At 47.9% G+C, this 24,966-nt stretch overlaps 1 protein-coding gene across 1 annotated transcript in view; it reads left to right on the top strand.

The window, feature by feature from the left end:
- Window positions 1–22,939, top strand: part of MMP24 (matrix metallopeptidase 24 (membrane-inserted)) — a 41,137-nt gene extending 18,198 nt beyond the window's left edge. Inside the window, exons 4-8 of the mRNA XM_006876867.1 lie at window positions 10,220–10,381; window positions 12,430–12,644; window positions 16,498–16,636; window positions 18,086–18,352; window positions 21,913–22,939. Coding sequence (XP_006876929.1) covers window positions 10,220–10,381; window positions 12,430–12,644; window positions 16,498–16,636; window positions 18,086–18,352; window positions 21,913–22,250 — 1,121 coding nt within the window. The 3' untranslated portion in view covers window positions 22,251–22,939. The remainder of the gene's footprint in view (window positions 1–10,219; window positions 10,382–12,429; window positions 12,645–16,497; window positions 16,637–18,085; window positions 18,353–21,912) is intronic.
- Window positions 22,940–24,966: the final 2,027 nt, after the last annotated feature.

Below are 24,966 nucleotides of genomic sequence, written 5' to 3'. Positions count from 1 at the left end.
AAAAAAAAAAAAGAAGATGCTCAAAAAGTAGCTCATGGCCAACCAATTGGAAGAGATCCATATTTATGGTCATACTAAAGAAAGGTGACCCAAAAGATTGTGGAAATCATCTAACAATATCATTAATATCAAATGCAAGTAAAATTTTGCTGAAGATAATTTAAAAACGATTACAACAGTACATCTACAGGGAACTGGCAGAAATTCAAGACAAAATCAGAAGAGGACGTGAAACAAGGGATATCATTGCCAATATCAGATGGTTCTTGGCTGAAAGCAGAAAGTACCAAAAAGATGTTTACTTGTGCTTTATTGACTATGCAAAGGCTTTTGATTGTGTGAATTTTGAAAAGCTATGGACAACACTGCAAAGAATGAGTATTCTAGAACACTTAACTGTGCTCATGAGGAACCTGTACATAGAACAAGAGGCAGCCATTTGAAGAGAACAAGGGGATACTTAATGGTTTAAAGTCAGGAAAGGTTCTGAGGAGCACACCCTGACAATCAAGATAGAAACACAGGTGTTTCAGTGAAGGTGACAAGAGTGAGCCCCTTGGGCAAAATTACCCTTTCCTGAACCAACCGATGGACTGCAATGAGAGGCAGGCCCAAGATCCCAAGCACCTCCTTCAGCACTGCTTCATGGCCACAGTGACCACCAGTGATATACCAGGCAGTCCTGCAGAGCTCTCTGTCCCCAATCAAGACCCACATGGACCAGCCTCATAAACTTTCAATAAATATCTCCACACTCTTAAAAAAAAAATCTGTCTTGAAGTACAGTGCTGCTTGTATAGGATAATAAACATACACTACAAGGAATACCAGTTAATACAACTATTAGTCAAGAATTCTACCAACTTCTTCAGTCTGAAATTGATCTAACATGGAATCAAGATGTATTGATCATTACTGGTGTGTGGAATGCAAAGAATGGAAACAAAGAGGAAGATCAGTCATTGGAAAATATGACCTTAGTGATAGAAACAGTGCTGGAGACTGCATGATAGAATTTTGTTAGATCAATGACTTCTTCATTGCAAATACCTTTTTAAGCAACATAAAAGATGTCCATATACACCAGATGGAATACACAGAAATCAAATAGACTATATCTGTGGACAGAAACAGTGGAAAAGCTCCATATCATCAGCCAAAATAAGACCAGGAGGGGAATGGACCATCAATTGCTTATTCATCAATTGCAAGTTCAAGCTGAAGCTGAAGAAAATTAAAACAACTCCATGAAAGCCAAAATATGACCTTGAATATATTCCACCTGAATTTAGACATCATCTCAAGAACAGATTTAATGAATTTGGACATCATCTCAAGAACAGATTTAATGCATTGGACACTAATGATCAAAAACCAGAAGAGTTGTGGGATGAAATCAAGAACATCATACAGGAAGAAAGCAAAAGTTCATTAAGAAGACTAGAAAGAAGGAAAAAACCAAAATGGATGTCAGAAGAGACTGAAACTTACTCTCCAGCATAGAGATGCTAAAGCAAATGGAAGAAATGAGGAGGTAAAAAGCACACTGAAGGGATTAGCAAAGAACAAGGCATTGGGATTTGATGGAATACAAATTGAAAATTTTCAACAAACTGACACAGCACTGGAGGCACTCATTCATCTCTGCCAAGAAATTTGGAAGACAACTGGGCAACTGATGAAGAAATCCATATTTGTGCCCATTCCAAAGAGAGGTGACCCCACAGAATGCAGAAATCATTGGACAATATCATTAGTATCACATGCAAGTAAAAGTTTGTTAAAGATAATTCACAAATGGCTGCAAATGTACATTGACAAGGAACTGCCAGAGGTTCAAAGTGGATTTGATGAGGATATGGAACAAGGGAAATCAGATGGATCTTGGCTGATATCAGACAGATCTTGGCTGAAAGCAGAGAATAAAACCTGTGCCAAGGTTTTATTGACTGTGCAAAGGCTTTCAATTGTGTGGATCATGACAAGCTATGGACAACATTGTGGAGAATGAGTATTTTGGAACACTTTATTGTGCTCATGAAGAACCTGTACATAGACCAAGAGGCAGTTGCTCGAACAGAACAAGGGAACACTGAGTAGTTTAAAATTGGGAAAGGTGTATGTTGTTGTTGTTGTTAATGTTGTTGTTGTTATGTGTCGTGGAGTTGATACCGAGTCATAGTGACCCTGTACAGGGTTTCCGAGGCTGTAAATCTTTATGGGAGCAGAAAGCCTCCTCTTTCTCCCATGGACCAGTTGGTAGTTTCAAACTGCTGACCTTGCAGTTTGCAGCCCAATTCATCATAACCACTACACTACCAGAGCTCCTTAGGAAAGGTGTATACCATACTTATTCAATCTGTATGCTGAGCACATTATTTGAGAAGCTGTATTATATGAAGAATGTGTCATTAGACGATATGCAGATGATACAACCTTGCTTGCTGAAAGCCAAGGGGACTTAAAATACTTACCCATGAAGATCCAGGGTCACAGCCTTCAGTATGAGTTGTACCTCAATGTATAAAGAAAAAAAAATCCTCACCACTGGACCAATAAATAACATCCTGATAAATGGAGAAAAGGTTGAAGTTGTCAAAGATACATTCTGTTGGATCAACCATCAATACTCATGGAAGCAGCAGTCAAGAAATCAAATGACATACTGCACTGGCAATCTGCTGCACAAGATCTCTTTAAAGTGTTGAAGAGCAAAGATGTCCGTTTGAGAACTAAGATGCACCTGACTCGAGTCATTGTATTTTCAGTAGCCTCGCATGCATATGAAAGTTGGACAATGAATAAGGAAGACTGTAGAAGAATTGATGCATTTCAGTTATGGTGCTGGAAAACACTGAAAGTACCATGGAACAAAACCAACCTGTGTTGGAAGAAGTACAGCCAAAATGCTCCTTGGAAGCCAGGATGGCCAGATTTTGTCTCTCATACTTAGGACATATTATCAGGAGGGACTAGTCCCTGGAGAATGTCATCATGCTTGGTAAAGTGGAGGATCAGAGCAAAAGAGGGACATCCTCAATGAGATGGATTGGAAGGGTGGCCGCAGCAATGGGCTCAAGGGTAGCAACGATTGTGAGATTGGTGCAAGACCAGGCCGTGTTTCATTGCTTTGTGCATAGGGTCGCTATGAGTTGATACCGACTTGATGGTACCTAACAACAACAAATTCCCTTTTATTGTTTTCTTTCCTATCAGCCTCCATTTTTTCTGTCTGGGTATCTCTCCCCTTGTGTCCTGGATGTGTTCCTTGGCTTTCTGAGTACCTATTTTTTGTCTTGACCTTATTCTTGGATCAGTGTCAACAAATAGCTGTCTGTACTAACTGATAAGGCGTGAGAAGAAAACTAACATTTTCGAGCCCCTATTATGTGCCAAGCACTGTTAGCTGATAAGATTTTAGCTATACCCCCATCCTGATAAATGAATTTTAAAAGGATTGTTGTCCAGAGGAGGAACTGGGAAGACACTCCTATTTCTCTGCCTTCCCCTTCATCCCTGCTCTGGGAGTTTGCACTTCCCACCGCCACCTTGAGCTGTTGGGGAACTTGTTGGGTGCAGCCTCACAATCCCAAGAACTTCTGGAGGTGTGTGTGGGAAGGAACTGGGACCTGTGGATGGGCGCCATCCCAACACTCCACTCTGCCCCACTCCACTCTGATGAAACACAGCCAACTCTGATAGAGAGTGTGAGGTGGCTAATGTCCTGTTCAGACAAGTCAGGATTTTTCTCTGCTTTGGAAAATCTGAGCATGAACTGACCAGATGTGACACAACCACAGCAATTGACCAATGGCTGGAGAACAGTGAATCTCCCTAGGTCAGGCTTTGGAATGGGAAACAAGATTTATTGAGTAGTTGTATATGATCTCATTTGATTTCCACATAAACACCACAAGGGAGTGAATAGTCTCCAGGTAACTTGTTATTTATTGGCTTTCTTCTTTTTTAAGTTTATTAGGGAAAATGTTAAACTCACAAACATAGGGAGAATAATAATATATGAATCCCTTAATCTACATGGTGTCATTCCTATTTTCATCTACCTCCACTCACTTTAATTTTTTGGCTGATATATTTTAAATGATATCCTAAGTATAGTATCATTTCACTTATAAACACATTATCTCTAACAGCTGAAGACTTAATTTTTATTTTATTGTGAATTATGTGATAGTTTACATTAGCATTACATTCATCCTATCTTATTTCGTTTCATTGCAATGATTACAGTTTCCTGCATGCATCATCAAACAACCAAAGGGTACACCCTGCAAGCCTGCCCCCTGGCCGTCAACACACAGACCCTCTCCCTCCTTGAATCTAGAGTCCCCAGCCACTCCATCTTTCCACGTCATCATCTCTGCCTCCATCTCTGGTGTCCCTGCTTCTCTGGATAGAGTCCCACATTCCACTCATCTTCCTTGATGGTCCCAGGAACCTCCACTCCTGGACTGCAAAATCAATCACTCTCCTCCTTTTGTTACAAAACATCTACCTTTACATTTCCATCCCTCATAGTCAGACCTGAACAGCAGTCATTCACTATTGAACCACAAGGGCTTTATCCCCATCTTCTTTCATCAGCCCTGTCCAGACAGGTTGGAAACCACTCAGTGGAGAGTCTACCTTCCCCCACACCCTCTGGAACTAGGTTCCCTCTTGAAAGCTTGTAAGCTAGTCACTTCTTGCCTTTGTTGCCCCACATTTTGGGTAGCCAATGTCTAAGTTGCCCATCCTTGTCAACCCTGTATAGCGAGGGGGTGGGAATGATCCTCGCTGTAAAGATTTGTTCCCTCCTTTGAGCTACTGCATCCACAAGCATAGGTCAGGTTCATCAAATTGTAGCGGATTACTCTTTTTTCTTTTTCCCCTCCTCTTTCTTCCTCTAGTTGAGTTCTGGACATCCAGCCATTGAAGCCAGGTCAAATGGGTACTATCTGCAAGTATGGGTGTTCTTGTGCATCTCCCCTCACTTCATATCAGTCGGATGTGAAGACTTATTTTTAACATAACTACAAAATCATCACCAGCCCCAACAAAATTAATAGCTTAATTAACAAAATCTAATATCTAGTTGGAGTCCTGGTGTGGTGCTGTGGGTTAATGCACCAGACAGCAAAGCCATTTGAACTGCAAGGTCGGCAGTTCAAGCTCATTAGCTGCTCCTTGGAAATCCTAAACAGGGTCGCTATGGGTCGGAACTGACTCGACGGCACTTAACAACAACAACAACAAATTTTGTGTTCATTTTCCTAAATTCTCTCAAAAATGCCTTCACTCAGGAGCCAAACAAGATCCACACAGTATGTGTAGTTGGTCTATCTCTTATGGTCCTTTTAATTGAAAACAATTCTTTCCCTATTCTCTCTTCCCCCCCTGACATTTATTTGTTGAAGAAACTAGGTCATTTGTCCTGAATATCGTCATCTGGCTTGACTAGACTCAGCTTCACGTTTATCGTCTCTGTCTTCCCTGTATTTCCTGAATACTGGGAATTAAATCTTGGTTTGACCAGATTCAGGTTCACTTTGGGGGGGGGCGGGGAGTGGTAAGGATATATCCTGGTGGTGCCAGTGCTCCTATTGCATCCCTTCAGAAGGCATAGAGGACTCAAGTTGTCCCACGGGTAGTGATGTTAAGGTTGGTTCAAGTTGTGTCAACCTGACCCAACCATTTTAATATTCACCTGGGGAACTTAAAAAAAGTGCAAATAAAAAGATTGCCTGATCCCTAACCCAGGTGCCCTGGTGACATAATGGGTTAAGTGTTGGAGTTCAAATCCAGCAGCCACTCCAAAGGAGAAAGATAAGGCTTTCTGCTCCAATCAAGATTTATCACCTCAAGGCTTGTAGAATGTGCCCTTTGGTTGTTTAAATGATCATATATTCCTGAGTGTTTTGTGTACATCCAAAAAACAACAGAGGGAATAGAAGCAAATACTGTTGAACGATGATGCATGGAGGGGATTGTAATCATCACAATGAAACGAAATATGATAGGATGAGTGTAAAACTGATGTTCTCCCATGTAAACTGTCACTCAATTCACAATAAACATCTAAACAACAGCAACAAAAAAGATTTACAGCCTCAGAAACCCTATTCAGGACTGCTATGAGTCAGAACCGACTCGGTGGCATACCACCACCAAGCCCTAACCCCAGAGCCCTGGTGGCATAATGGGTTAAGCATTGAGCTGCTAACTGCAAGATCAGCAGTTCAAATCCACTAGCTGCTCCATGGGAGAAAGATGAGGCTTTCTGCTTTGATAAAGATTTACAGCCTCAGAAACCCTATACAGGGTTGCTATGAGTCAGAACTGACTCAGAAGCACACTACCACCGTTCAAGACCTAACCCAAGCTGCCTGTGAATCAGAATCTCCTCCACCTGTGTATCTGAGCAGCTTCCCCTAGAGAACCTCTAGCTTAGGAAAAGATTCCAATCCCTCACCTGGTTAAAGTCTGTGTGAAGAGGCAATCAAGCCTATCTCACTTTTAAGTTGGTTTCTGGGGCTCCTTCTGGGCACCACAATCCAGTCACCCTCCGTCCTTGTCTCTTTCAAATGAGTCAACCAGTGAAGTCAGCAGATATTTACTAAGCTCTGCTGCAGAGGGAGCCGAGCCCTGGTGTGCTTCTGCATGGAGCAAACTGACAAGACAGGGAAAGTCCTCATGACTAGCACCTCCCGGGGTAGCGATCCCATCCACAAACATACCTTCAGTGTTTCATCTCCAGCCTGGGAAGCAGACAAGCAAGGATGATAACCTCCATTTTATAGATGACGAAAGTAAAGTTCCAAGTAGTTAAGAAAGTCACAGTGAGTTAAGTGGCAGAGCCACACTTGAACCCAGGGCTCTGCACTTTTAACAGTTAGCCCAGCTAGTTTGGCTGTAGGTAGTCCAAGGACACCTGGGCATTTGGGGCACTGTTCCACTTTTAGGGGTGTCACCTAATCATGTTGAACACAAAGCTCACCCCCAGGAGCTCACAGTCCTGGTCAGGTGAGAGTGTACACTAGTGACTACAGTGGTCAGTGGCATAAAGATGGTTCAGGTGAACTACTGAGAGAGCAGAGGAGGAAGCAATCACTGCCAGAAACCAAGGAGGGCTTCCTGGAAGATGTGGTATTAAGTAGAAATTTGGAGGAGGAGGATATTCCAGATGAGAGAGGAAGCACTGGCAAAAAATAAAAAGAGGTAAAGGGACATGCCTTCTTGCAGAGGTGGAGACGTTGATGAGATGGTAATCATATCTAGAGGCCCTTTGTTGTTGTTGTTGTTAAGTGCCGTCCAGTCGGTTCTGACTCATAGCCACCCTGTAAAGGGTTTCCGAGGAGCAGCTGGTGAGCTTGAACCACCGACCTTGCAGTTCAAACCGACCTCGCAGTCCAGTGCATTAACTCACAGCGCCACACCAGGACTCCTCTAGAGGCCCTAAGAGCAGGAAATGAAGCAGAGACAAAGGGACCTGAGTAGCCAGGTAGACTGATACTTGACAGGAGGCCCACAAGAATAGTTCCTAAGGGGATGTTGGTCCACACACACAGTTCAACATGCCCCTGCTAATCAATAATAGTAGTTCTGTGCCAGGAAGCTGTATGAGCACTTTACATACCTTGCCTCATTAATCTTCACCTGCATGCTGAGGATGAAGGTACTTTTATGATTTCCACTTATAGATGAAAAGATAAAGATGTCACACCACTAGGACACTGCAGAGCTGGGATTCTAAATCAATCAGGCTGGTTCCTTAAAACTGTACTTCTGATCACTCTGCTTCCCAACCTCACCATCTTGGGGAGGAAGACCTTAATAGCTCTGGGGTGGTGCTGAAGAATCAGCACTGGACTGCAAATCACAAGGTCAACAGTTCAAACCTATACAGGGCTGTTATGAGTCGGCACCAACTCACTGGTGGTGGGATGGAGCATGGGATGCCTCCACACCAGGCCTCCCCTCCTCCTGTCTGCTTTTCCCCTGGCCCGCTCATTCCAGGGAGTTGTCCTGCCCCTTTGTCCTCCTTCCCTGTCCTCCCTCATGTAACTGGTCACCTAGGTTTCCCAGCTCCTTGTCTCTCCCTTTCCCCTGAAATAAACCCACAGGCTCTGTGTCCTCCAAGGGCTTGCTCTTGCCCTTTTCAGAGATCCAGGCACAAAGGTAAAGAGGACAGGCATGGGTTGAGGATGAAAGTTCGAGATCTCTCACAGCCTCCAAGTCCTGCTCTCTGGTGCTCTAGCTGAGATCCCTGCAGATGCCCCTGAGGAAGGTCCTGGTCAGGAGACAGAGGCCCTGAACAGCTTGCCCCAGGCTAAAGAACAGGACAGGACCCCAGGAAGCAGAGTTGCCTTCTGCTGGCTCTAGAAACTGCCTTTGGGATGGAGCTCAGAAATGAGCTCACCATTCCCTGCTGCCAGAGGGCCCTGGGCCTGAGGAAGGAGCTGGGGGCGGCCTGCATTCTCATGCCAGCTTGCCCTTCCCCAACAGAAGGCCAGCCCCAGGCTTTTGGCCAACCCTGCACTGATCTCAGCCACCCTTCTCTCTCCACTGTTCAAAGACAACTTCACCGAAGGCACCGGTGCTATCAACAGACCGTAGGCATACACCTCCCACCTCTTCCCTCTTCCCTTAGCCAGGGAAGCCAGAGATAATCCCCATCCCACCCCACCCCTGCCAGACCCTCATAGGTCCCTCGGGGTTGGACTGGGCTTGGGTAACTTCACTAGTGATCCTGGGGCCAGAGGGGACAGTAGAATCCCTGGTCACCTCAGAGGTTCCTGGCAGCTTCCCCTGGATTTAGAGGTGGACGTATTGGAGCTGGAATATAAGAGGCAGGGGTCTGTACGTGAGCAGACATGAGCCTGACTGATAATAATGACCTGTCCACCTTACATTTCCTTCCTAAAGCCGGGGTTACTGAATATCCCCAAATGTAGGCCATATCCTGTCCCAAACTTAGTCCAGAAGCTCAGGGGAGTTGGCTCCGGAACTCCACTGGCTTGTGCTTCCTTTCTGGTACATGGGCATATTCTGGTAAGCAGCTTCTTTCCTATGACAAGTGGCATATCAGGGACAGGATGGATGGGCATAGTGGATGTGTTTCCTGGTTTCACCTTGCGTGAAAACAAAGTGGCTGCTATTCCGTGCCACACACTTTATGTGTATTATTTTACTCAATTCCTCTTCTGTAAAATGAGGAAACTGAGGTTCCAAAGGTAGGTCTGCTGACCAAGTCATGGAGTTGGTAAGGGGCAGAGCTGGAAATGAATAGTGTCAGTTCCACACAGGAGCCAGCACTCATAACCAATGTGTCATGTTGTCGCCTCAGGTTTCTACTGGGGATCCTGCATCCCACTTTCAGCACTAGGATCTTGTTTCCCCACATTTGAATCCTTACTGTGATCATGGCCAATTGTTTCCTTCCCCCAGGACTAAGGCCTCCTGGGACTGAAAGCTGATCCCATGCCTGGGGCCCTGCTTACCTCCTGGGCCTCCTGTGAAGATCAACCTGCCATCTTCAGGGCTAGACCCTACTTGTCCCCACTACTTCCACCTGCCTCGGGCCCTTTTCATCTCTCACCTTGACCCTTCTACCAGCTTCCACGCTGATCCCCCGGACTTTGGTCTCCTTCCCCTCTAACCCTTCCAATTGCAGCCAGAGTGACTTCACCTGCCACTCAGTTTAACTCCCCCCGCCCCCCACTGACCAAGAAGCAAATCCAAATTCTTGTGTACTGCATTACAGAGCCCGCTTGCCAGCCTGCCTGACCTCATCGCTCTCTGGCCCTCCCCTCCTGCTTTGTTCTAGAGCCAAATGGAATAAAACCACTTGTCCCTGGACTCTTTATACCATTCCCTCTGCCAGGAATGCCAGCCCTATTCCTCCTTTTCTCCTACCCCCAGAATCCATCCTCCTAACTTCTTATCTCTCAAGATTCAACAGCTTCACCTTTATGAAGCTTTCCCTGAACACCTTCCTCCAAGTTTAAATGACTTTTCCCTCCTCGGAGTCCCCACTGGGCTGTTATAGGCATCTGTTAAAGTGCCTGGAATACATTGTTGTATGTAATTTGTCTCGGGGAGGCAGGGATTGGGTCTGATTTCTATGTCCCTAGTATCTAGCACAAAGCCTACACTCATGTTTGCTGAATTACTGGGCTGATTGGGTGCCCTGTGCACCTCCGCATCCCTCTCTCCACAGGCAATGACCTATTCCTGGTGGCTGTGCATGAGCTGGGCCATGCTCTGGGCCTGGAGCACTCCAATGACCCCAGTGCCATCATGGCGCCCTTCTACCAGTACATGGAGACACACAACTTCAAGCTGCCTCAGGATGATCTCCAAGGCATCCAGAAGATCTATGGTGCGTGACAGGGGAGGGCAGGGCTGGACTGTGACTACCTGCATGTCAGGGACAGGATGGGACAACAATAACAGAATTTGGCCGTTTGTAGCTCAGAGAGCTGGACTAGGATGTTGAGTTGGGATCATCACTGTTCAACACAGTAGACTTTAGCCTGAGGACATTGACATTTAAATTTACATTAATTAAAACTAAATTTTTTAGTTCCTCAGTCATTAAGAACCAGTGACACATTTCAAGTATTCAAGAACCACCTGTGGCTAGTGCCTTCTCTAGTGGCTAGCACAGAGAGGATTTCCATCATCTGCTCTCTTGGAAAGCTCTGATCCCAATCATCCCACTCCCACTGAGCTGATTCCAACCCACAGTGACCCAGCAGGGCAGAGTAGAACTGCTCGGTGAAGTTTCCAAGGCTGTCAATCTTTGCGGGAACAGACAGCCTCATTTTCTCCCATGAAGTGACGCTGGTAGGTTTGAACCCACAACCTTGCAGTTAGCAACCCAATGCTTAACCCACTGCTACCAGGGCTCCTTAGTGTAGTGGTTACAAATCAGGCTGCTAACCTCATGGTCAGCAGTTTGAAACTACCAGCTGTTCCGTGGGAGAAAGATGAGGCTTTCTGCTCCCATAAAGATTTACAGCCTTGGAAACCCTGTACAGGGTCGCTATGATTCGGAACTGACTCCAGGGTACACAACAACAACAACAACAATAACAACAACAACCAGAGCTCCTTAAAGAGCTCTGATATAGGTCTTTTAAAGCCCTGAACCTAGACAAGATCACCTAGCATAGTGATTCTCACCCTTGACTTCCCCTTAGAGTCCAATGAAAAATACTGATGCCCAGACCTCACCCCCAGAGACTCCGCTTTAACTGGTCTGGGATGCCTCCTATGCATTAGGGTTTTTTTAATGCTCCACAGGTGATCCTTGGGGAGCACAGTGACTCTGTAGGATAAACAGTGGACTGCAAACCACAAGGTCAGTGGTTCAAGCCCAACAGCTGCTCTTCAGGAGAAAGATGAGGCTTTCTGCTCTTACAAATATTTACATTCTTGGAAAGGCCATATGGAATTCCTATGAGTCAGAACCAGACTTGATGGTACTTAACAACAAGGGGATCCTAATATACAGCTTAAGTTAAGAACTACTGACCTAGGGACATAAACAGAGAGGACCCAGGGCTCAGCTGGGGGCATCTTCAGAGTAGGGGAGATGAGGAGAGGAGGCTGAGAAAGAACAGACTGGGAAGTAGAAGGACATCCAAGAGAGGTCAGAGTCTGGAAATTGAGAGGAAAGTATTTAAAGAAGAGAATTTCTATGATTTTGCTACTCAGTTGTGGGCTTCTGACCAACAACATCGACATCACCTGACAGCTTGCAGAATCACAAGTCTGAGGTCCCGCCCCAAACCCTCTGAGTCATAATCTGCAGTTTTAACAAGATCCTCAGATGATTCATATGTGCATCAAAGTCTGAGAAGCAGTGCCCTAAGATACTGAGTCAAGTAACCCCTAAATATGGCAACATGGAGGTCACTAGTGACCTTGACAATGGCAATTTCAGGGGGTGATGGGGCAGCAGATGTAGCAAATGGGGTTAGGTATGAAAAATGAGGGGGAATGAGAAAGAGGGGACAGCTGTGTGATGGGGAGCAGAGAAAGACCAACAATGGTGTCTGGAGAAGGATGCAAGGTTGAAAACGTTTTGTTTTGTCCTACACGGGAGCAGCTTTGCTGACCAAGGGAAAAGCAGAGGCTGTTTATGCTGAGAGGAGAAGAATTGATGTGGGAGACAGGGAAAGGTTATGGAGCACTGAGCCTAAGGAGAGACAGGACGTTCTCCAGAGAATAAAAGAGAAGATACCAAATTAGGGGTTGGAAAGATGAGGCTTCTTGTCTAATGGTTTCTATCATCTCAAAGATGGAGGAACAGGTGGAATGCGACAGATTTCTCTCCCAGCTGCCTGGTCATGAGGATAGGGCATGGCAGTAGGAGGCAGGGAGTGGCTGGCCCCTTGTCTAAGATGCATTCCCTCTCTCCAGGACCCCCAGCAGAGCCTCTGGAGCCCACAAGGCCTCTCCCCACGCTCCCTGTCCGCAGGATCCATTCACCATCTGAGAGGAAGCATGAGCGTCAGCCAAGGCCCCCTCGACCACCCCTCGGGGATCGGCCAGCCACACCAGGAGCCAAACCAAACATATGCGATGGCAACTTCAACACGGTGGCCCTCTTCCGGGGCGAGATGTTTGTGTTTAAGGTAGGGCCAGTTGACTGGCGCCACCCAGGTATCCCTCTCACTCCTGTCCCCACCAAGAGCTGGGCAAGGCGGCCACTCCAGTCAGGCCTGCTCTGGGGCCTGGCGGGGAGCTGACCTAGTGGCTAGGACACAGATCTCTTCCTAAGTGAAATTAGGGCGAGGAGGAAAGATGGGTGGTCCTGAACCTTCCCAGGGATTAACAGTGGGGACAAGTGCTGGAGACCAGTTTCTGGTCTGTGACCTTAAGCATGCTGCCTCCCTCTCTGGACCTCCTTTCCCACCTCATATTCCTCTAAATACAAAGGGTTGTGAGAAGACAGGTGAGCTGTGGAGCTGGCAGGCCTGAAGCAGGGGTTTACTCAGCGGTGGTTGGTCTGTTCGGGATCCTGCCAGGGCCTGAGCAGAGTGCGGAGTGCCTGGAAGAAAACTGTCCAGCTATTTCTTCTCACCTGTCCTGTTGCTATCACCTTAGCTATGGGTTCATTGGGTGGCAGCATACTTGATATGCTACAGGTTGGGGTCTCCAGGAACCAGGAACCAGACTTGAAGACAGTGCTTGCAATTTAGGATTCTTATTAAGGACCTTTGGACTAGAGTTGTGATGCTGTAGGGTAAGCACTGGACTGCTAACCCATCAGTCACTCCTTGGAAACTCTATACGGGTCACTATGAGTCAGAATTGACTCCAGAGCACTTAACAACCACCACCTTTAGAATCAACATATGTGGAAGAAGGAGATGGGAAGGAAGCAGGACTGGACAGAGGGGCCAGAAGCTCCCTGCAGACTCGATCACCCTCACAGGGAGCGCTGCAGCTAGGATGGCCTGAAATGGCTGGTACTTTATAACCCTGTTCATTCCATCAGTGGCTGAGGCAGGGCAAGACCTGGGGGAAGCTCTCTGACAGTTGAAAAGCGTCCTTTGACCACACTCCCTGTCACTGAAAGAGGGTCTTGGCAGCACACTGGGTGACATGAGAAAGACAAGCCTACTTCTTCCATGAGTTGGCCCCAGCAGGCTTTGAGCACTGAGAGGAAACCAGAGGGGGAGTGAGGCTCAGTCTCAGTCTGGCCTCTCACCAAGGGCTCGAGGCAAGTCACTTGGTTTTTCTTGTGACTCTACTTAACGGAGGTATGAAAGTCATTGTAAGGGTTAAAAGCCAAATGTGAAAGTGTAAAACACCAACACCAACACCGTTAACAAGTCTTTTCTAGCCTCTGCACCATCTTTGACAGGTCACATTCACTCTCCTGCACTTCTCTTTGACCCTCTCAGTTGGCCTGCTTATAGGCACATCTGGGTTTTCTCATTCCTGTTCTCACATAAGACAACAAACTGGCCAGAAGGGAAAGGGGCTTGCCAGGCAGCTTACCAGGAAAGGGCGGTGGTTGGCACAGGCGCCACGTTAGAAAAGGAGGGGTTTTTAGGAGATTCTTTGCCTATCTAGCTGTCATTTATTCCATCTGGACTATGTGTCCAATACTGATGTAGGCATTTTGCCTACATTTGCATCTGATCCTCCATTATTACCCCCATTTGCAGATTATACTCAAAGAGGTTAAGTACTTTGTCCCAGGCCCTACTGCTGTAAACTGGATTCACACAGTACCTTGGGGTAATTGGCTTGCTTCCAGCCATCCTTGTCTTGCTGGATGGAGCCAGCCCAGAGAGGGCACTCCTCTCAGGCTCCCACCAGCCTAAGGACTGGCCCAGCTGATGTCAACAACTCTCCACTGCCCCCATGTGGTCACTCCAGGTCCCCACATCATCATCCCTCCAGCTCCTCCACATCTCCCCTCCCCTCCTGGGCCTCTAGATTTCAGCAGCCTCTGGTTTCTGCTGCTCCTCTAAGACAACCCCTTAGTGCCCTGCCCAGGGGAGGAGAGGGAGGGAGACTTTAATCCTCTCTGGTTAGTTCAGTGGGAATTACAATCTCCTACACTTTTGTTCCTTCATTTAGCAAAAATTTCTTGGTCCCTGATAATTTCTTGGCTGGGTGATAATTGTTGTTAGGTGCCATCGACCTGGTTCTAACTTGCAGCAACCTTACAAACAATAGAATGAAACAAAGTCCGGTCCCGTGCCATCCTCAAAATGATTGTTATGTTTGAGCCCATTGTTGCTGCCACTGTGTCAATCCATCTTGTTGTAGTTCTTCCTCTTTTTTGATTGACCCTCCACTCTACCAAACATGATGTCCTTCTCCAGGGATTGATCCCTCCTGACAACATATCCAAAGGGTTGTTGTTGTTGTGAAGTGCCATCGAGTCGGTTCCGACCCATAGCGACCCTGTACAGGGTTTCCAAGGGTGTAAATCTTTACGGGAGTAGAAAGCCTCATCTTTCTCCCGCGGAGCGGCTGGTAGTTTCGAACTGCTGACCTTAAGGTTCGCAGCCCGATTCGTAACCACTACGCTACCAGAGAGAGATGAAATCTCACCATCCTTGCTTCTAAGGGGAATTCTGGCTATACTTCTTCCAAAACACATTTGTTTGTTCTTCTGGCAGTCCATTGTATTTTCAGTATTCTTCGTCAACACCATAATTCAAATGGATCAATTCTTCTCAGGTCTTGCAATTCATTTACCAGTTTTCACATGCATATGTTATTGTTGTTAAGTACTGTTAAGTGGGTTTTTACTCACAGCGACCAGTATACGGGTTTCCAAGGATTGGCTGGTGGGTTTGAACTGCCATCCCTGCAGTTAGCAGTCCAGTGCTTATCTTATAGATCCACATCAAGAGTCCATATGCATATGAGGTGACTGGAAATACCATGGCTTGGGTCAGGCACACCTTAGTCCTCAAACTGACATCTTGGCTCTTTAATTTTTTAAAGAGATCTTTTGCAACAGATTTTACCAAATGCATCACATTGTTTGATTTCTTGACGGCTGCTTCCATGAGAGTTGATTGTGGATTCAAGCAAAATGAAGTCTTTGACAACTTCAGTCTTTTATCCATTTATCATGATATTATTTATGGTCTAGCTGTGAAAATTTTTGTTTTCTTTACAATGAGGTGCAATCTATACTGAAGGTCATGGTCTTTGATGTTCATCAGTTAGTATTTCAAATCCTCTTCAATTCCAGCAATTAAGGTTGTGTCATCTGCATATTGCAGAATGTTAATGAATCTTCCTCTAATCCTGGTGCCATGCTCTTCTTCATATAATCCTGCTACTCTGATTATTAGCTTAGCATACAGATTGAGTAAGTGTGGGGAAAGGATACCACCCAGGCCCACACCTTTCCTGATTTTAAACCATTCAGTATCCACTTGTTTTGTTCTAACAACTGCCTCTTGGTCTGTGGACAGGTTCCTGGTGAGCACAATTAAGTGTTCAGGAATGCCCATTCTTCCCAATGTTCTCAATAATTTGTTGTGATGCTCTGGGGAATGTCAGCTGGCACTTGAGCTGTTAAAAGCAGCTCCTGAACATGAACTTGAAGAAATTCTAGGCATCAGAACTGCTGATACAGAAAGGCAGAAATGGCCTGGCTAGTTTGGGAGAATGTGAGGAATCCCAGTGTGGCCGGAGCATGAGGCAAGGAAAAGGGGTGAGAATGAGAGGCCAGGCGGGCGAACTAGTTTGGGGCTGGATTGTGAAAGGCGGCCCATGCCTGGCCAGGGTATCAGGGAAGCAAGCTCCCTTGGGAGATTTAAATGAGGAGTGTTTCGTAAACACTTGTCTTCCTTCCGGGGTTTTGAAAAGGAGCAGCAGTAGATGGACAGACTCCATGGAAGGTTGTCAGGCTGGGCCCAGGGGAAAGTAGAGAGTTGTGGGTCCTGAGCCCCAGGCCTGGAACCACTGAATTCACAGGTAGAGCCTGCTGTGTCTTTCTCTCCCCAGGATCGCTGGTTCTGGCGCTTGCGCAACAACCGGGTACAGGAAGGCTACCCCATGCAGATCGAGCAGTTCTGGAAGGGCCTGCCTGCCCGCATAGACGCAGCCTACGAAAGGGCCGATGGCAGATTTGTCTTCTTCAAAGGTAATGCAGCCTGTGCTGTGGAACCTAGGGCTGGTCCCTGCCCCTCTCAGGACCTCTTTTTCCCTAGACCCCTCAGGCAAGTGATCCACAACTGAGAGAAATCAAGTCAGGAAGAGCTTGTTGAGGTTAAGTGCCAAGGTTGATGAATGATGCCAAGCTTGCCCACACACAATAGAGGGTGGTGCAGGCAATTGGAGATCATCTAGTGCTCCAAGGAGGACCATCCTGCCAGCTCTGTAAGAGTTTAGGGGGAAGGTACACAGGCTGGAGCTGTCAGGGCTTGGGAGAAGGGAACTGCCATGAGAGCACACCCATGCTGTGCCAGGCACTGTGCTAGGTTGTCTCCTGTTAGTTACCTTGACTTGGGCCAGCCCCACAATGGGTAAGAAGAGATAGCGATGAGTGTGTGTGGGGGGAGGGTATTCCATGAGGACTGTGGGCAAAGGAGTGGTGACGGGAATATATATGCTCAGAAGGCCCCCTGAAGGCCAGCTAAAAAAAAAAAAGAACCCGCTGTCATTAAGTAGATTCCAACTCACAGCAGCCTGTATAGGGTTTCCCAGGCAGTAAATCTTTATAAGAACAGAAAACCTCAACTTTCTCTAGTGGAGCAGCTGGTGGGTTTGAACTGTGAAGCCTGTGGTTCCCAGTCCAGTGCTTATCCTACAGAGTCACCATGGATGGCTCAAATTAGGAAGCTGTGCAAAGTGGCCTTGACAGTAATTGAAGGGCCTTGGATGCTGGGACAGGATGTGGTCTTGAGCCGTTAGGTCAACGATGGTATTTCAGCATGTTTTAGGGCAGGTGGCAGTACACCAGGGTAGAGGCAAGAAGGCCATTTCTAAGAGGGCTGCTGGAACTGAGGAGAGTGATGCCTCGGAGGCCCAAACCAAGACAGGAGGGAGCAAGGGCCACTGCCAGGAGGTCAGAAGGCCACATAAGAGGCTGGCTACTGGAAGAGAGGGTCAGAGATGATGGCAGGATTTCTTGTTGGAGACACTAGGAGGCAGAGAGGTGATGAGGGAGGAAGCCCCTCTGTGGTGAAGAAGCCAATGGGAGGTGAGGGTGTCTAGCCCAGTGGGAGAGTGGCTTTAGCTACTGAGCTGGGGGTCACTGTGGCATGTGCGGGGAGTTGCAGTGAATGTAGAGACACAGAAGTGATTGAGGTTACCCAGAGAGGGGCAAGTCACAGGAGAAGAAAAAGGGACAGGGCACAGAGCCCAGGTAGCATGTAGCAAGTTGCCTAGGATCTGGGACGGCCTACTGACGTCTTGTTCCCTGGACCAAGGGCCTCAGTCTCCCACCAAGGAGATCAAGCAGGCCAAGGGCTCCAGACACTGTATTTATCAATGACCCAAGTCCCAGCAAAAGATGGGCAAGTGGCACCAGCCATAACCTCTGGTATTGAGTGACTAGGGAAGGCTGATTCTGGGCTCCTCTTGGTCACAGGTGACAAGTACTGGGTGTTTAAAGAAGTGACGGTGGAGCCTGGGTATCCCCACAGCCTGGGAGAGCTGGGCAGCTGTCTACCCCGGGAAGGCATTGACACAGCTCTGCGTTGGGAGCCCGTGGGCAAGACCTACTTCTTCAAAGGCGAGCGATACTGGCGTTACAGCGAGGAGCGGCGGGCCACAGACCCTGGCTACCCCAAGCCTATTACCGTGTGGAAGGGCATCCCACAGGCTCCCCAAGGGGCCTTCATCAGCAAAGAAGGATGTACGTAAGGGTCTGGCTGGATGAGGGTGGTCCATGGACTCTTTTGACACTCTGATTGCATAGTAAGGATCAGCATGAATCCGCCCTTCTTACATGTGGCGCCCATGTCATCATTCAGTTGTCCCACGGCACTCTCTCTCTCTCTGTCTCTCTGTCTCTCTCTCTGATCCTAGCCAACTGGAGCTAAATCAGACCTCCCAAGTTAGAAGAACACATACCAACCACAAGTTTGGGGCATCCACAAGACCCTCCCCCAAACTTTTGCAGTGCTAGCCACCAATTTGGAGCTGGTTTCCACTAACTCTTCAAGATGTCAAGATGTGGACTCTTGTCACACTTACTTTCTGACCTGTTGGCTCCTACTTTTGGGTTAGACAATTCTCTGGAATAATTCACAGAATTCAGAGAGTCAGAGGGCCCTGGGTGGCACAGTTGGTACTTGACTACTAGCCTAAATGTTGGTGGTTCAAACCTTCCCACTGCCATCATGGAAGAAAGATGTGGGAAACTGCTTCCATAGAGATGGCTGTTGTTTTGTGTTGTTGAGTCAGTTCCAATTCACCCTGTGTAGGGCTTCGGAGGAGCAGTTGGTAGGTTTGAACTGCCGACTTTGTGGTTCGTACTACAGTGCTGATCCTACAATGCCACACCAGGAGTTCTTCCATAGATTAAAGCCAAGAAATCCCTATGGAGCAGTTGTACTCTGTAACACATTCGGGTGACCCTGAGTCAAAATCAACTTGAAAGCAACAGGTTCATACTATACTTATGACTACAGATTTATTACAGCCAAAAAGGATGCAAACAAAGATACATAGGGCAAGATCCGTGAGGGTTCTCAACAGGGAGCTTCCATGTCCATTGGATGCAGTATCCTCTTGAGAGCAGATGTTCTTGCCAACCAGGAAGCTCTGTGTGTCCAGGGTTTTTAATAGCTGTCCTGCATGACAAGCTACGCCTGCCTCCTAAGGCGAGTTGATTTCAGCTTCCCAGGTGCATTTTTTTGATCTAGCTAGCCCCAACATGGCAGCACAAATTCTCAGGTGTGGCTTGCAAATCTCCAATCAAGCCACCAATTACTACAAGGTCATTTCTCCAGAGTCAAAAACAAAGGTTACCTACCTTAAGTGGTGCAAACCCAGCCTACACTGATTTTATGTGGTTCTCATTAGAAGTCTCAAACTAGGGCCTAAAGACATGCTCCCAGAGTATCTAGTTTGAGAACCATCGCCCTGGTGGCAAAGACAACTACCTCATACCTACTCATGTTTACATGGTGAACTAAGTCTCTCTTACCAGCTACAAAGTCACAATTTCTCATTTGCAAGGATGGTTCACAATTGAGAGTTTTCTTTGACTGACTTCATTCCTTTAGCTGGTGTTTCTCAGATAGTGGTTCTGAGGTCTATTTTGGGGGTCCATGTTATCAAATCTGAAAAACAATGAAGATACAGTCTGAAGCTGGTGAGACGCCATTTTTCAGTGTGGAGACTTTTCCGAAGCTCCGCCAGCAGATCAGCAGACACCTATCCACCTGCCATTAGGCTGCTTATGACTTATTTCCCTGTCAGATGGGGTTTCTCAAGAGGAGGGACTAGGTCTTGCCAAGGGTAGAGTGGGTCTCTCAGAAGCAGACTGTGTGGGTTCACATCCCACTTTCTCCACTTACTATATGAGGTTAGGCAAATTACTTTTTGTTTTGCTTTCTGTTGTGAATTGGGTGGTTTACAGGGCAAATTCATTTCCATTCAACAGTTCCTACCTCTTGAATGTAATCCCCACAATGTGGTACCACTTAGCCCACTTCCTCCTTGTGTTTTCCATTTCTACTTCTCTTTCTTAACTCTTCTGAACTGTGTCCTTGGGTAAATGCTGTCCTTTGATCTCAAATGGTTGATTAGACCAAGTTATGTGTACCTTAGTGTTAATATTCCCCCTTAGAGAACTGTCTATTACATGGCTAAAAATTGAGTCATGAGGGTGAGTTCATTTCCAGACCTGTAGGATGACTAAGGACCATAGTCTCAGGGGTTCCACCAGTTTCTACTCAACCAGTAAGTCTGATCTTTTTTATTTTCAGTCTTGTTCCATTTTTCTCCCACAGTATCCAGGACCTTTTAACGGGATCCCTTTCAAAGCAGTTGGTAGTGGCAGCCAGGACACCATCTAGTTCTGATCTCAGGGTCACGGAGGCTGATGTTCACATGGTCCATGAGTCCATTGGACTACGTGTTTCCAAACATCTTTGATTTTCTTCACTTGTCTTTCCTCTGGATGCGGAGAGACCAATAGCTATAGCTTAAAGGCTACCCTTGAACTTTTAAGACCCCAGTTTAAGCCAATGATGTATATTTTCTGTTTCCTCATCTACATTTATCAATGGCAGTGATAATGGTATCTACCTCAGATTAAGTAAAATAAACCCTGTAGAACACAGAAGACAAGGCCTAGCACACATCGCATGCATCTAAGTTTTAGTTGCTATTAATTATCCTCATCCCCTTGTTTGGTGTATTTTAGTTTATGTGGAACAGTAAGACTCATTCATTCACTCTACAAATAACTCAAAGCCATGATGCGTGGTTGGGGATGTAGCAATGAGCAAGATTTGCATTCAGTCCCTAACTTCCCAGTCTGGTGGCAGAAACCAAATAAGGTGTCAATATTGCTAAAAGGGAAATGAATGTCATCAGAGAATATGGTTGAGGAAGCCCCTAAGAGAAGGTGCTCAGGAAGGGCTCTTAGAAGTAACATTCCCAATCAGAAAGCCAGTGGCTCTACTGTGGACCACACAGTTTCTTCAGATATGTAGTCTCAATGTGAGGGAGCCTCAGAGACAGAAGACATTAGCGACCAGTCAGGGTGTAGAGTCTGAGTGAGCTGCTAGGGTTATTACTGGAAGCCTTGGGGTTGCTGCCCAGCCCCACTCGTAGCAGGGTCCCAGAGACCCAGCATCTATACTGTTATGTATGCAAAGCCAAAAATACCATGACCATTGAAGAGAGGTGTTCACTGTCAACAAAAGGAGAAATTTTATTTGATATTTTTCGGTTCAAACTGGAGCTGGCCTGAGGCCCTATCCAAACCACAAATTGAGGAGCTTGATCTGATGCATGGGGGGCACCTACAGACCACAGTGTGACAGAGCTGTGACCCAAGTCAATTCCTGTGAAGGTCTCTTTCTGGAACAAGCTAAACTGTGTCCCAATTCTACTGAAGGGGCCTGTAGCTCTTCAGACCCAGTGAGCTGATGGGTCATGGGTACCCCTCTTGGCAGCTTGGTTATTTACTGCTTTTGCAAGTCACACTCAGCCCTCCAGCCATACTAGTTCCAAAGCCTGCCAAGTGCTGCACCCCTCCCATCTCCAAGTGCTCCAGTTCACTGCTCCCTCCACTTAGTATGCCTCTCCCCGACCCCGCTGAGCTCTTCTGGCTTCTCCAGGGTGGGAGCCTGGACCCTTGTCCATGCCACCATGGTACCCTAGGCACCAGTCCCGGTCATGAGCCTCTGGATGCAGGCAAGTGTTTAGGAGTAGTGACGCTGGATTGTGTCTCTGCAGATTACACCTACTTCTACAAGGGCCGGGACTACTGGAAATTTGACAACCAGAAACTGAGTGTGGAGCCAGGTTACCCACGCAACATCCTCCGTGACTGGATGGGCTGCAACCAGAAGGAGGTTGAGCGGCGCAAGGAGCGGCGGCTGCCGCAGGATGATGTGGACATCATGGTGACCATCAATGATGTGCCAGGCTCTGTGAATGCTGTGGCCGTGGTCATCCCCTGCATCCTGTCCCTCTGCATCCTGGTGCTGGTCTACACCATCTTCCAGTTCAAGAACAAGGCAGGCCCTCAGCCTGTCACCTACTATAAGCGGCCAGTCCAGGAGTGGGTGTGAGCAGCCCAGAGCCCTCTCTGTCCACTCAGTGTGGCCAGCCAGGCCCCTCTTCACCAGGGCCTGAGGGGCAGTTCCAGTCACTGCCCACCGGGGCCACCAGGGCCCTAGGTCAGGGTCATGCAGCTGAAGTAGTGGGTGCATTGGCCTAGGCTGAGTGTCGGGCAGGGGATGATGGGGGCTGTGCCCGGGGTGGGTGCCTGGCACCCATCTGCCAGTCTTCTATCCTGGTAAACTACTCCCTACTCAAGAGAATAGCCCAGGCCCCATCAGGAGACAGGGAGCTTGCCAGGGGGAGCCCCTGTGGTCGCCACATCCTCGGGCCTGCCCATGAAGCACCACAGCTCCATTCCTGGCATGGGCTCCACACCATCTGGGGGAAGTCAGCACTAGCTCTCTCACCCACATCTGAGAGATGCCACCAGTCCTGGTCCCCTTTTGCCAACACCTGCTGGTCAGATGTCCCCTACACCCCACTGTCCTCCAAGGCTACATGTGCCTGCTGCCAACACGCGACACGGTGGGCAGCAAGCTTAGGTTTCCCCTGCTGGAAAACAGCAGATCCCTCAGGAAACCTACTCCACCTGTCAGGGTCTCCTCTGAGACCTAGGATTTAGGGTCACATGCTGCAGGCCAGGGCTGTGGCCCAGCTGGGTCTGACAAAGACCCAGCTGTCATGTCGTGAATATTTAAAATGTCCTGTCACTACTGTTTAAGTCCCATTTTGCAAAGGCTGTGTGAGGGTTTAGGTGAATAAGAGGTTATTGTCTTGGTGATGAGGCCAGTGTGGCCAACCCTCCCCCAGGTGGTAAGGACCAAGGTGCTGCTAAGGCCACTCTGGAGACCAGACACCCCAGGAGCTGGGCCCTGCTCAGGAAGCTAAAGAGCTGGGGCAGGACCTGGGCCCATTTCTGGAGGCCAATCTGAGCTGGTGATACCCTCCACTCCTTCCCATAATCCCCTACTCCATCCCTGTTCCAGCCTATCAGCTTGGCCTGGGGGCTCAGCCTTGCCAGTAAGGAAGGGATGGCTCCAGGAACATTCTTATGGCCTTGGGGTTAATGGCTCAGGGTGGCCTTCCGAAGCACTCAGAGCCCACTTCCCCCAGCTACTCTCTCAGCCTCGAAGCAATGTTTATACTATGAGCCTGGCTCTTCCTGACCCAGCTCACTGCACCCATTCTCCTGGTAAAGGACACGCCCTAAGGCTTCCCTTTCTGACCCTTCTCGGGCCCAACCTTCCTAGTCTCTGGCAGAAATTTCCAGGACTCCATTTGCCTCGTTCCAACCCAACAGAGGCAGCCCTGCTTGTCACTAAGGAGCCCTTGGCAAGACCAATGGGCTCAGTGATGGCCACTGGCTCTCTGCCAAAGCCAGAAGGTGGTGTCATGCAGCCCTCAGGTGCTGCCCCCGCCCTCTGAGCTTGCATGGGCCTTGCCCCCCACCCCATGGCCTCTGGGCTTTGGGTTAGCTTACCCTGTAGCACAGCCAGGGACTCCTGCTGCCCTGGGTGCTGTGTCAAGCAAAATCTCTTTTCCCAGAGGAGCCAATGTGGGTTCACTGCGTCCCGTCATCATCCTTCTGTTTGTTCTCATTTTGGCCAAGGGCAGGCTCCCTAGGGCAGGGGGGGATGACTGCGGAAATATTAGTGATTCATAGGTTTGTACAGTGTTTTATACTTTGCAAAGCACTTTATTAGCTCACATCTGTCCATTCATATGAAACTCACACAGGCCCTGGGAGACTCAGGGTGACTCTCTTCATGCCCTTCCCTTAGATGAAGCACAGAGAGGTTCTGTTCCTCGGCCAGGCCATCCAGTGGGCTGCCTGGGCCATGTTTCCACCTCCTATAGACTCCTCTAGGGTCCCAGATGACATGAGAAGTGTCTATCCAGCTCCTCCTGGTCACCCTTCTCTTCCACTGGTCCCTCTCCACCCCTCAGGTTGGTGCTCTCATTTCCTGAAAGCTCTCGGCCCCTCAGACACCCCGTTGGCTCCTGGAACTACCGAGGCCAGCTGAGAAAGAGCAGGAGATGGAAGCAGGCAGCCCAGGCTGCAGATGTGAGGGATGTGGGGGCCAGGTCCAGGGAGGACTGGCTTCCAATCTCTGGCTCTCCTGCTTTGTGACCATCTGTTTGTCCAACACCCCAGCACAGGGCAGGCAGACAGAGGAGCAAAGCACTGGGGACCCCAGAGCCCAGCTTCCCCTCAGCCTGGGGGACATCACAGCATTTCAGCATTGGTCACATTTTAAACTGATCAGCCTTTGTATAATGTTTTTTAAATCATTTCTAAATAAAACAAAAATACAGTGTGTGCTATTTTCCTGGGGCATGGGGGCATGGGTTTGATGGAGGCTGATGGCTAATGAGAGATTTGGGAGAGTGTCTAGGAGCTGCCCTAGACATCTGGTCTACCAGACTAGCTATCACAGACTTCCCTCCTAGAGGTCTAATGTGAGTGGGGTCCCCTCCTGAGCAGGGGTTTGGGAAGGGTCACTGTAAACAAGAACTTCTCTAAGGTTAAAGCACACGGTGCCATGGCCTGACAGGACCTAACAGACAAGAGCCCAGTTCTCAGCATTAAAGGATGACGTCAGCAGGTCTGCAGTCTGAGGATCTTACCAGGAGCCCTGGCTGGTTCTGTAAGCCAGTGGCAGGAAGTAAGGGACTCTATACTCAGGGCAAACAGCAGTTGCGACCTGAATATATTGGGCTGCC

Source organism: Chrysochloris asiatica, unplaced genomic scaffold (assembly GCF_000296735.1).
Source record: "Chrysochloris asiatica unplaced genomic scaffold, ChrAsi1.0 scaffold00423, whole genome shotgun sequence".
Lineage (NCBI taxonomy): Eukaryota > Metazoa > Chordata > Mammalia > Afrosoricida > Chrysochloridae > Chrysochloris > Chrysochloris asiatica.
The sequence above is the reverse complement of the archived record's forward strand: the minus strand, read 5'-3'. Positions and strand labels throughout refer to the sequence as shown.